This window comes from Gobio gobio, assembly GCF_949357685.1.
Source record: "Gobio gobio genome assembly, chromosome: 1".
NCBI classification, from domain to species: domain Eukaryota; kingdom Metazoa; phylum Chordata; class Actinopteri; order Cypriniformes; family Gobionidae; genus Gobio; species Gobio gobio.
The window spans coordinates 24,746,847-24,760,714 of record NC_137097.1 but is presented as its reverse complement, the minus strand read 5'-3'; the positions used below and the strand labels follow the sequence as shown (position 1 = coordinate 24,760,714).

The window sequence follows — 13,868 nt, the reverse complement described above, 5'->3', positions numbered from 1 at the left end:
GCTAAAAAACAACGAACATAAAGAAGTTAAACCCACGACACCTCTTCTGTCTGGGCATCCTTCGTGCATTTTGTGGACAAGCATGAGAAAAAAGCAAGTGCTGTCAAATGTATTACGTGTGACGCACTGTTGAAGTTTGATTTGAACTTATATTTAAATAATATATTTCAAATCAGCAACAAAATCTCAGGTGAATTGTCCCAAATGTTTTCTATGACACTCAAATTGCGTAAAAAAGCTCATATTTCAGGTTGCTCCAGCCACTGCGCATGTGCAGTCTCAAGCGCGTGTCATGTTTCTATGGCAACCCGAGCTTCCGCAGTGACAGGCTCACAGAGATAATAGCAAATATATAATGCTGACGTCAGCGGCCACCGAACTAGCAATCGTTATTATAGTTCAAAAAGGCAAACAGTCAAAGTTATTAACTCGAGTCGAAATGCAAATCTGCAAAGATGCTTTTGTCATCCGTCACCGTGACATAAAGTGGACTTTTACAGCTGAAATGATGAGTGAATTAAGCATGCTTGGAATAACAAGAGAGGAATAACATGGATTTAACTTTTTGGCAAAGATGTAATGCATCACAATCAAGTAACGTTACAAGGAAGGGAGACGACGGCTAGGTAAGACAAAAAGTTATATTTTTCATAACTTGTTTATTGACTTGTTAATATCAGTTTATTGACTTGTTAATATCAGTTTATTGTGGAATATGTGACAATCGGGTCCAGTCGGGTCTGTGTCTTCGCGCCGGGTTCGGTTCCAGCTTTTAAATAATAGACGGGTCCAGGTTGGTTCCAGGTACTAAATTGTTGGCATTTCTCGGATCTGCACGGGTCAGGTCCAGCTTTTGAAATAATAGACGGGTTCGGGTCGGTTCCGTTTAGTACATTATGGGTCTCTTCAGGTTCGGGTATGAATTTTTGGACCCGTGAAGACCTCTAGTGTGAACGCAGCATAAGGTAATTGAATACCGTAACAATAATCAGCACATTATACAGTCTCCCAAACATGAGGCATTTCCTGTCTGTGAAATTAATTCCACAATGATGACTTATGAAACCAGTTCTCTCATACATGAGTACTCATGTGGTACTCCAGGGCTTTTTTATAACTAAAATTTTTCCCACAGTGTCCACATGTGTACGGCTTCTCTCCAGTGTGAACTCTCATGTGCCTGTTAAGGCTTTCTTTTCGGGTGAAACTTTTTCCACACTGTTGGCATGTGTAGGGCTGCTCCCCAGAGTGAAGTCTCATGTGACTGTTAAGGTTTACTTTTTTAGCAAAACTCTTTCCACACTGTTGGCAGGTGAACGGCTTCTCTCCAGTGTGAACTCTCATGTGGACTTGAAAGTTTTCATGTTGATCAAAACACTTTCCACAGTGTTGGCAGGTGAACGGCTTCTCTCCAGTGTGAATTAGCATGTGGACTTTAAGGGTTCCTTTAAGGTTGAAACTTCTTCCACACTGTTGGCAGGTGTAAGGCTTCTCTCCAGTGTGAATTCTCATGTGTCTGTTAAGGCTTCCATTTTCAGCAAAACTCTTTCCACACTGAGGGCAGATGTAAGGCTTCTCCCCAGAGTGAAATCTCATGTGTCTGTTAAGGTTTACTTTTCTAGCAAAACTCTTTCCACAGTGTTGGCAGGTGTAAGGCTTCTCTCCAGTGTGAACTCTCATGTGTCTTTTAAGGCTTGCTCCTGGAGCGAAACTCTTTCCACAGTGTTGGCAGGTGTAAGGCTTCTCTCCAGTGTGAATTAGTATGTGTCTGTCAAGGTTTCTTTTTAGAGTGAATTTGTTTCCACACTGTTGGCAGGTGAAATTACTTCTAGTTTCCTTATTTTTAGCCTTTTTTTGTGACAAAGTCTTTTCAGGCTGTGAGCAACTAAAAGGTTTTTCTCCAGTTATTAAATCATGATTCTTAAATTGATCTTTCTCTTCGATTTCATTCAGTACTTCACTCTCCTCTTTCAGCACCGTCAGGTCTAAGGTGAAAAGAGACAAATGCAAATTAACAACAGTTTAATGGCACAAAGCAACAAACAAAACATTTAGACATGTAAAGTATCAAAAACAACATACAACTAGATCCTATTCACATCGGCATCACGCCAGGGTGTGGGTGGTGGTGTGGGGTTGGGGAGATAGCACACACATTGCTAGTGCGGAGGGCCCAGAAGTTTATGGAGGGACATTGATATAGAGTACACACGTTTTCTGAAGCTGATCATGAAATTACTGACATAATCTAACACATTTGTTTTCTGACACCATGTCCTAACTACACACGCCGCGACACGCGATAAACACGCAATCTTTTCCATGTTAATTAGAGTTTTTCTCTTAACCAGCCGCGACACGCGATGAATCTATTTTAGAAACGGTTTCTATGTGTCTGCGACGTCGCGGCTGGAATAACAACACAAAACATGGCAAGGATAATCTCAGGTAGTGTATATGTGTTTTATTTAATGTCAAAAGCATGTAATGTGACTTTGAATATCATTAAGTACTCCCAGCTTTGTTAGTCGTACTAAAAGCAACAAGGGATAATTCACCTCAGATCTTGAAATTAAACAAATTGAAACAAGAACGTTCAAACTGTGAACAAACAAGTATATTCTATGACAAAGATTGTTTTAGTAACTCAGTAAGTATTTTAGTAATGTTTAAATGGTGTAATATTTGTGAATTTGATTATGTACTTTTTCCTTCCTTTTTCCATTTCCTTACCCGTCAAGATTAATCTCTGGTGCCGTGCACTTGCCGCGAGAGCCCGCCCACACGCTGTTCTGATTGCCTGTGGTTTTTGATTGATTTATTGCATCTCGCAGTCGCGTCACGTCTGGTGAGGACAGACATGTTGCTTATCGCTGGAATCTTATCGCTTCGCGTGTAGTTAGGACACGGTGTTAGAGTCCTCAATGCCGAATATTTTCTCTTTCAGTGGTCCTCTCACAGGATGGCCAAAGACCAGCTCTGATGGGCTGAACTTCAGAGACTCCTGCACCATTTCACAGATTGAGAATAAAAGCAAAGGAACTCCTTCATCCCACTCAGACCATGTCTCGAGGCAGTATATCCTAATCATTGCTTTTAAGGTCTGATGGAACCTTTCAACTGACCCCTGGCTCTCTGGGTGATAAGCACTGGATATACGATGTGTAATATTGAGCGATTTAAAGACTTGAGCACACAATTAAGATAGAAAATAAGCCCCCTGATCAATCTGGACGTGATCAGTCTCAGTAGAATAAAAATGGTAAAGAACTTTGTTAAAGGGTAACTAAACCCCTGCTCAGAGCTTAAATTTTAAAAAATGCTGGAAAAGTGGGCAGAGCCCAGCGGAGACAGAGGGGACGAACCGAGGGCGGGGCTGAGCGGAGGGTGTGCACCTGAGACCCGCAGTGACGGGTTGATTGACAGCTGTCAGACTCGCGAGTCGCAAAGATGGAGAATGACTGGAGTGACACCAGCTTTGCAACAGAGCGGTCATTTCTCCTACCTTCACCTGAAGTGGAGGAGGGTGAATTGTCAGTAGACACAGACCCAGAGCCTTATCAATGCGAGCCACTGGCTCAAACTGCGTTAACTCCCGATGCCGACGATGCTAGTGAAACAGCAGAGCTGTTCAGACCTAAAAGCCTATTATAAACAGATTTTCTCAAATAAGTTAATACTATATACGCCAGCACGTAACGGTATTGTTGTTCGTACCGCGTCCACGGCAACCACTTGCGTGTCAGGGTTTGAAAGCGCGTCTCATGTATGAAAATTATCTATACACATGACAGGCAGCAATAATATCGCAAGAAAAGCCTGATGTGTACTGACAACTGCATTATTTAACCGTATTTTCTTCAATACAATGTTAAAGCAAGTGTCAAGTCAGTTTCATTCATAATGTTTCTACTTCATGTAACATGACAGTTCATACTGGAGTGAAGCCGTTCTCCTCATGTGATTGGGGGAATCATTTCTGAGGGCGTGGTGAGCTCGTGCCAGGGGCGCGGATAGTGAGCCGTTGGAAGTACCATCCTACTTCACGATGTACCACAACATCCAACAGGAAAATTCAACTGCAGTAGCCACCGTTCAACCTTAAGAGGGCAGCACTTTGGCGGTTTTACACCATATTTTATAGAATTAAAACACTTTATACTCAAATGTCCAAACATTTACTGGAATCAATGAACAGCATTAATAAAGCCCCAGTATTACAGATCATTAACTAAAAAAAGTTGGTTTAGGGTTTAGTTACCCTTTAAGCTTTATCAACTGCTCGGGATGTGATTTTTTCGTTGTGGAATTGCTTCCGGGTATCTGGTAGCTGTGCACATAATAGTCAATAAAAACCGGTTACCAAATAGTGGCATGGATTAATAATGATGCTGAAACAGAATGGGTTAACATGGAACAGTGCTCTAGAGACAAACTTCCAATACACAAGGACATTGACTCACAATCAATCTGTCCCAACTACTATTTCTCCTGCATTTTATGCATGTCCTTTATATTAGCCTAGTTATGATTCTTTAGTTATGTTAGTGCAACTTCAAATGCTGATATCCAAAGATGATATATCATTGCTTTAATGTCTTCAAATCCCCATCTTGCTTGGTATCAAAAGAAACCTTTAATTTTTGATTAAAATGTATCATAATATTTCTGCCATACCTTTGTGTAAAAACTGCACAAATTCTCCATGCCACCATAAACATGCAGATAGGGATAAGATAGAACAAGACTTTCTGCTGGTCATCTTTGATTGGTCACCTCACCAAATGGGTGTAAACTGATGGGGCCTTTAAAAGAACAACTTTCTGGGACTTTAGCTTATTAACTGTATTCCCCAGAGTTAGATAAGTCCATACATACCATTCTCATCTCTGTGCGTGCCATAACTCTGTCTGACGCACCCACCGTTAGCCTAGCTATTGCAGTTGTTCCCGTGCTCCATGTATCCCCTGTAATGTTAGTATTGTGTTGTCACAAACACACTCTGACTGTCACAGTAACAAATGAGCGGTGCCAGAGGTAATTCGGCGTCTTGTCTATCAGCTTCCAAAGTTTGGAACTCCTTGTCTGTGTATTCTGGCTCAAAACGATATGGTTCTGGATTTTGGTTTGATACAAAGTAAAAATCCTCTGACAATTCCTCAAAGTCAGCCATGCAACAGTCACGTTCGCTATCTTCCTAGTCACGTTGGTTTTGTTGTAACAGCGGGGCTTCTCCGGTCCTGTGAGAAAATCACTCCGCCCTCCGCAGAAGTAGAGCAGTGCTGCGCCTTCTGAGAATATAGTCCCCAGTGTGTATACGTTTATAATATGGCTGTGTCTCATGTAACCTTGTTATTTGTACACGCTGTGACTATACACATCACAACATGTAAATAGGAAATTGTTGGCGTTATTTTGTCACTTATTGAGCAGTAGGCTAGCTGGAGCCATTTACCTCCAGTCTTTGTGCTAAGCTAGGCTAGCGGTGGGTGCGTCAGACAGAGTTATGGGATGTACGGAGATGAGAATGGTATGTATGGACTTATCTAACTCTGGGGGATACAGTGAAAAAGCTAAAGTCCCAAAAAAGTGGAGTGTTCCTTTAACAAAAGAAGAGATTGTGCTGGACCAACAAACAAATATCCTAAGACTGCTGCAACATCGGGAGGTCCAGGTGCAGCCTTTGGACATTGAGGAGGGTTTATTGCCACTGCGAGACCTTACCCAACTGCTCAGTCTGGAGCAAAGGATGCAGCTCAACCCAGACTACAAGCAAACATTGGTGAGACTTTCTTTCTTTATTTCTAGTTCTTATTTATTTTATAATTCCTAGGACATTCAATGCTTGGGTCACTTTTTCCAAAACTCTTCATACAGTTCTCCTTACCAGCTTGGCACAGCAATAAAGTTAGAGTTTTGATGCCTGTAGTTAGAGTTTTGATGCCTGTAGTTAGAGTTTTGGTCATGTCAAGAGAAAACAATTAATATAATTTGAAAGATGTAGTCATTGAAATTGTGCCAAAGTAATGATAAATTATCCACAGTTTAGCCCACATTGACCGTTGTTGTGTTCACTGTGAAGAGGTTTGAGAAAACTGTAAATAATTACTTGCAAAATTACACAGATACTGAAAGTATGCAAAATGACACCCGCATATATCAAAAGTGGTGTTGCATGTTTGGGTTTGAGGAAACAACTATGACCTTTGGTGGAGGAGAAAACATGGAAAACAGGGCAGGTTTACTACCAGAGTAGACCGAAGCGCTGATACAGGGGACGATGCAATACATACGACCTGCCTGTCTCAATTAGAGCAGCTGATTCTTTGGCTGGTTTCAAAAAACTGCTGAAGACAGCTTTTCCGTCGGAATCTGACCAAATAATACTAGCACTTACCTATTCTGTTCCATTTGTCTTATTCTGAAAAAAAAAAAACTACTGTGCTAAACTAACTGAGACTTTTTACAGCACTTGTATACTGTTGCTCTCTTGTTGGATTGATTACTTCTATTGTTCTCATTTGTAAGTCGCTTTGGATAAAAGCATCTGCTAAATGATTAAATGTAAAGTGTAAATGTATTCATAATTTTTATATTATTGTTTTTTTAAATTGGTTTCAGGTAAACTGGTTTGGGCTTATTGGTGGGGCGGATGTGCGTGACTGCACCTGGCGCATAATGAAGAGGGCAGAGGTGGAAAGAGTAACAACATTTTCTACTCAAGTAAAAGTACTATAACTTCAATAACATTTTACTTAAGTACAAGTAAAAGTACCGGTCTAAATATTTACTCAAGTAAAAGTAAAAAGTAGTTCATTTTAAATGATACTTTTTTTAACAGCGGGGTGGGGGACTCTCCTGTGTAGGGTTGTAATAGAATGAGATTTTCAAGATATGAAAACATCAGTTTCACAGCATCACGGTATTAATTATTTAATAAATAAACTGTATTATTAAATTATGGTTATTATAGTTAAATTAATGAAAACTTTTTTTGGGGGGTTGAACAAATGCTATTTAACAAACTTGAAACCATTTGTTTGTTTTGTTTAAAATTTTGCCAAATTAACAAAATGTTAGACATTATTATGAATTAGATTAACAACTTTAAGAATAATAGAGTCCTATGAATTTTTTTCTTTTTATGATTTAATACAAATACATTACCAAACGGTGGTAATCAAATAAAATGTAACAAACTTTAATCCTTTCATTTTTATCCTTTCAATTTTACTAAATTAAACCATGGATTTAAAAATATATTCTTAAATAATGTTTAAATTATGTGTTATTATTAATGTTGTTATTATTATTTTATTTTTTTTGACAAGTATTCTATTTTAGGCCTACAATAGTAATATATTTCTGTCACAATTTCATAGTTAAACCAAACGTTTATTTTGACGGGTTTATTTTGACCTATTTTCAGAGTGTATTTGACAATGGTTTTTAATCAAATAAAATGATGAAAATGTTCATTAGGGGGTCTCAGATCAGCTCTGGAAATGTTCATGTCCAAATATGGTTTGTGGGACGTTAAAAACACCTCGAGCATCGCGTACTTGAGTATGTAGGCTAGTAGACGAAACGGCGCTGCTCATTCACACAGAGAGAGAACAAGCAGATCATATATTTAAATAGCAGTGTTTTGAGCTTTAATATTCATAGTCCACGTTGCGATTTAATTTATTGTACAGCTCTACTTTTGATGTATTCATCCATCCGTTTGCGTGTTTTACGTGACATCTGCGTTATACTGTAAATTAAATTGTCATGTCTGGATTCCCTCTGCATCACAAAAATCATTCGGCCTTAAGTTATAAACGTACCTTTATCCGCACAGAGGGTGTTCCCGAACATGTTCTATGTGTTTCCTCCTTTGCATCAACATTTTTTGCTAATTTGATATCCTCCAGGAAAACACCCGGCTATTTAAGTATTTAAACAGGAGGGTTAAATTAATTATCAATGGCTCATTCAGGTCATATGTGTCATAAATGCATATATTGCTAGAACTTGGGATTTCATCATTTCTCTCTGTTCAAACTCATTTCTTCTTCACTTCCTTCCTTTCTGCAACGCGTGTGAATGTGTGGCGTGTGTTTGTGTTATATATTAGTTTTATGTGTTTGAGTAATCAATAAAGTTTTGTTTGTATTCAAAGATAAGTGTTCTTGTGTTATGTGCTTACGAATTTAATGTCTTGAACTGCCGATCTATGTTACTTGGCTATTTAAACCGTGTTTCACTATTGTTCGGATATTAATATCCGCTGCAGAGTTGATAGACGGCCCGTTCAAATGATTCATTTGCTCGGCCATAAAATAGACTCTCTCTCTCTAAATTCCCTATGAATGAATGAATTCATTCATTTGAGCTAATTACAACTGTTTCCCTTTAACAGAGTCCCCTTTAAGTCAGGGGTGTCCAAAGTCTGGCCCGCGGGCCAAATGCGGCCCAGCGATGAATTTCAAACGGCCCGCAGCTTGTCTATTAAAATATATTATATGTGGCCCGCCACTGATCCTTTACAAATCGTGCAGTTTCACGATGTCAACGCAAGGTAGCAGTACTAGATTGTAGGCCAGGGAAACAGTGCCAAAAGCGGAACGAAACAGCGCTACTTGTGCTCTGCGCAACTCGCGAGCTCGGACTCTGAACCTCTATGCTCTGAGTAAATAGGCTTGTTTGAGATGCGCCTCGCCACGCCTGCAGTTCAGCCGAGACTAGGCGGCTGCAGCGAGGGGAGGAGTGAAAAAAAGTGCAGGCAAGACGGACAGTTCTCTCTTCTCGTAGTGGATCAGACACCTGCGAGATCAAAGGCGGATATCGCGGGATTCACACTCGTGCGCTTTGTTGCTGATGAACTGGATGTAATTTAAGTTCTGTTACTTTTATATGAAAATAAATATTATGAACAAGACACCCAAAGTTTTTGTTAGTTATTTCCATTCGAAAGATGTGTTTATCAATCATTATATATATATATAATAAATATGACAACAATCACATAACCAACAGAGAGATCGCCTTTGTTAGAGAGTTTGGGAATATTCACACATAAAAACATGATATCAGAGTTTTAAAATCAAACATTTTAAAAAAGAACCATACATCACGGTTGTTTAAACCAATAAGCAGTGTCGTCAGCAAGTCGTTTCCTATCATGCTTTTGCTCCGTGCAGTCGGTGGAGAGCAACTGCGCTCAACTGCAGAATCCGACACATCCGCCTTTCGCTCGCGAGAGTTTTTTGACATACGTCAGCATGGCATCAGAGCAAGGCGGACCGCCCTCGGACACATTTCTAACCGGCATGCATCTCGCGCTGATCACTGGTGATCGGTTCTGCGCAGATTTTGCTCATCTCAAACAAGCCTAATGTGTTTACCTGCTGAGTGTCTCGATCACATGACCACTAAACAGCCCGTGAGAAGTGTTTGAGTTCGGCGCTGAGGCCTCCGGTACGAGCTGCGAATCTCTCTGTGATTTGATTTAATTTAAATCCAGTTAAACAGCACTGACTTAATCAACAACACTAACCAGGGTTCCCACTCTTTCATGAACACCAGATTCAAGGACTTTCAAGGACTTTTTCAAACACCATTTATTTTATTTCAAGCACCTATCAGATTCATAACCCAGCATATGTAGCATCACGAAAGACCTCTTAAAGTAGGCTACTTAAAGGAACACGCCGACTTTTTGGGACTTTAGCTTATTCACTGTATCCCCCAGAGTTAGATAAGTCCATACATTCTCATCTCCATGTCTGGTTGTGTCTCAACTCTGTCTGACGCACCGACCGCTAGCCTAGCTTAGCACAAAGACTGGAGGTAAACGGCTCCAGCTAGCCTACTGCTCAATAAGTGACAAAATAATGGCAACATTTTCCTATTTACATGTTGTGATGTGTATAGTTACATCGTGTACTAAGGGCGACAGAAAATGAAAAGTTGTTATTTTCTAGGCCGATATGGCTAGGAACTATACTCTCATTCCTGCGTAAAAATCAAAGAGCTTTGAGCTGTACCATGGGTGCAGCGGCGCAATGATATTACACAGAGCCTGAAAATAGTCCCAGCACGCTCTCTGTGCAAGCAGGTCGTCACATTGGTTATGTTGATGGAAGTTAGCCTATTTTCAGGCGCTGCGTGATCTCATTGCTCCGCTCCACCCATGGTACGGCAGCAAAGTTCCTTGATTTTTACACAGGAATGAGAGTATAGTTCCTATTATAGCTAGCCATATCGGCCTAGAAAATCACATTTTCATTTTCAGCAAGTGTATGTACTGCTCTCCATCGGTTCAAGTTTTTTTTTCCCGCTACCCCTCCACCCCCCAAACATAAGCAACGTTTCGTTCTGTCTTTGATAGACAATTTTTTAAATAACACCATTCTAAACAAAATTTATTTCAAATTTAATTCAAGCACTTCTCAAGGACCTATATTTGTTTTCAAGTACTTTCCAGGCCTTGAATCCATGTGTCTGAAATTCAAGTACTTTCAAGAAGCGTGGGAACCCTGACTAACGTGCAAATCAGCCGATTCAGTTAAAATACTTTTCAAACAACAATTCACCAACATTTATCATGTGTTCACTGTGGTAACACCTGTAATCATGGTCATTTGTCAGAAATGTAGGTTAATTTCAAATTTTATTTAATTTGTAATGTAGACATGTATTAAATAGTAATAGTAATAAAGTAATAAAAGCCAAATTGCAGACTATTTTTGACATAAACTTGCTGTTTTGTGCATTTGTATTTATATGTTTATAGACTAAATACCCTAAAGCCATTCTAGATATAGAATTTTTTTTTTTTACTTTTTGCCTTGTGTGCACTGCAAAAAATGCTGTCAATTAGTATTTTTGGCTTGTTTCTAGTATAAATATATCTAAAAATTCTTAAATCAAGATGAATTTACTAGATAAGTTCAATTACATTAGATATTTTTTCTTATTTTCTGGAAAATAAAATGAAATTGAAGTGAGTTTTTGGTTAAAACAAGCAAATATATCTGCCAATGGGGTGAGAAAAATAATGTTTCTGTTTGGAACCAAGTAAGAAAAGTATTTTTTGTAGTATGGTTTTACCTGTGGTGATCTAAATAGAGCACTTGTTAAATTTAAATAAGAATAGAACTATTTAAGAATTCTTAAATAAGAATAAATAAATGTATTAGAGAATACATTTCTCTAAGAATAGAGAAGGAATATTCAAACTCAGTAATAATATTTACATTTCACCCATTAAAACTTTTTGGTTGATGAAAGTTTTGCAGATATTGTTAAATATCTATACATTTCCTGTGTCCTATCTCAAGCTACTCTACTGTCAGCTCAAGCTTTTGTCAAATCTGTCATGTTTCCAAGAAACACAACATTGTTTTTATATATATATATATATATATATATATATATATATATATATATATATATATATATATATATATATATATATATATATATATATATATATATATATATATATATATATAAAATAGAAAAGCCCCATAAAAATTCCAGAAATATACATGTATACAAAAATTATATAAAAGTGAAATAAAAATAAAATAGTTTACTCATACGACGTGCTGGCTGTTAGGAAGAGCCTCAGCATTTAATAAAAACTGGCTTTGATCGGTTTACTATTTTATATGTTCTTCAATATGTTTCATGTGGTTTCATGTGCGAGGAACGCCGGACAAATGGACGTCTATCTGAGTCTAAAAATCTACGGGCAGCATGTGACCTGAAGCTGGTCTCTAATTGGTTTCTTAAAGATCCTTCTCCTGAGGCAGGTCACTGTGTCCCTGGCGAATCAGAATTGGATGCGTGTTATTTTATCCAATCTGATTGGTTCTCGTCACCTGTCATTCAACTTTCCGTTCTTGGCCACTAAAGCGAAAGTGCGCGGGCGACATCGTCACTCCGACTCCGCCAAAACCTTGTTAGGATGATCACTTTTGTAGAGATGGCAGCAGTTAAACCAAATTCTTTCACAACATGTTCGTTGGAAGAAAAAATAGGATAAAGGATCCCGGACCAACGCGATCTACAAATCCAGCAGCCGGCCAGTGACAGGACGCAGCTGCACTCCGAGCTTCACACGCTTGTTATGAGAAACGGAGGCGGCTGGCAGGATGTGTTGTTAGCAATGCCCTTTATTGCTTTCCCTGTCTTTTATTTCAAAGTGTCGTTACTGAAGTTTTGTGGACAACAACGGGGGTAAGAGACCTCAAAAATCTAACTGAATTATGCAAACGTCATGACACTACTGAGATGACTGACTTTAATCAGAGAGTCATTGAGAAATTTGCTGGCCAGAAAGAAAGGAGAGCAAAATGTATGTTCAAGTAGTCAACATGCTAGTCTGTTGTTGCAGTTTTCTTTTGTTTTTCCTTTCCTCATTCAATTATAAGTGGGAAATGAATGTGTAAAAAGATAAAAGAAGACACTGTTTTCTCTTTAATGCTTGAATTTAGTCAACATGCATCTTGAAGTTGCCAATGATGATACTGATTGTCTCTACTCGAAATTGATCTCTTCCATCATGTAGCACATCTGGATCTGCACTCTCATCTGCCATTGTTTTGTTTTTTTTGCGCGCTGGACGTCACGCTTGTAACACTGAGAAACTCAAGACACATTCATGGCTCCCCTTTCAAATACTTCAAAGCAATCATGCTGCGCTACCACAAAGTCCTGCAGAGATGAAATAAGACGAGTTGCTGTAAATATATCTGTGTCGTGCCTCTGTTATTGCTGCATAGACCAGCAGGGGCCACAGGACTCGGGGCAGGATGGAATGCTGGTAGATCCAAGCTTTAAATCTACCAGGCAGACTGGACTAGTCAACCTTGGTGAGCCAAGCCCCAAGTTCTTTGTTGGAGTTCTGGATGGCGGCAGTCTTTAAACCTCATCCTTGCCCAGGTGATGAGTCTCTCAAGTCCTTGTAGGATCCACCTGCTCCCTGGGACCGATGTTGTTGTGATGGTATTTTCAACCTCTTTTCATGGGCTACCATCGCCTCCTTAGGTGAAGTTTGTTTGGCATTTCTAATCATAAACAGCCATGTTAAAGCCTGCAGAAATGTTTTTCATTGACGTTATGGCAGTCCACCCTGCTTAATATTTTTTAGAGAATGTTGCCTTTGTCATTGTGCACAAAACTTCATGTCAATACATGTGTCTTAAAAGCCCTTGTTACATTCATCCTTCAACGATTCAATGAACACTTATGTTTCAAAAATCGAACAGGATTTTTTCACAAAAGTGACAGCCTGTTCTCTCATTCGTGAATACTCATGTGGTACTCCAGCGCTTTTTTATACCTAACACTTTTCTCAATGTCCACATGTACACAGCTTCTATCCAGTGTGAACTCTCATGTGCCTGTTAAGGGTTCCTTTATCAGTAAAACTCTTTCCACACTGTTGACATGTGTAAGGCTTCTCTCCAGTGTGAACTCTCATGTGCTTTTTGAGGTGTCCTTTTAGAGTGAATCTTTTTCCACACTGTTGGCAGACGAAAGGGCTCTCTCCAGTGTGAATTCTCATGTGGACTTTAAGGTTTCCTTTATAACTAAAACTCTTTCCACACTGAGGGCACGTGTTAGGCTTCTCTCCAGTGTGAACTCTCATATGTCTTTTAAGGCTTGCTCCTGGAGCGAAACTCTTTCCACAGTGTTGGCAGGTACAAGGTTTCTCTCCAGTGTGAATTCGCATGTGCCTGTTAAGGCTTCCATTTTCAGCAAAACTCTTTCCACACTGAGGGCAGATGTAAGGCTTCTCCCCAGAGTGAAATCTCATGTGTCTGTTAAGGTTTACTTTTCTAGCAAAACTCTTTCCACACTGTTGGCAGGTG

General features: G+C 39.3%; 1 protein-coding gene across 1 annotated transcript in view; it reads right to left on the bottom strand.

The window, feature by feature from the left end:
- Nucleotides 1–624: 624 nt before the first annotated feature.
- LOC307122722 (uncharacterized protein) overlaps nt 625–13,868 on the bottom strand; it is a 32,176-nt gene continuing 18,932 nt past the window's right edge. Inside the window, exon 3 of the mRNA XM_079810902.1 lies at nt 625–1,985. Coding sequence (XP_079667028.1) covers nt 1,075–1,985 — 911 coding nt within the window. The 3' untranslated portion in view covers nt 625–1,074. The remainder of the gene's footprint in view (nt 1,986–13,868) is intronic.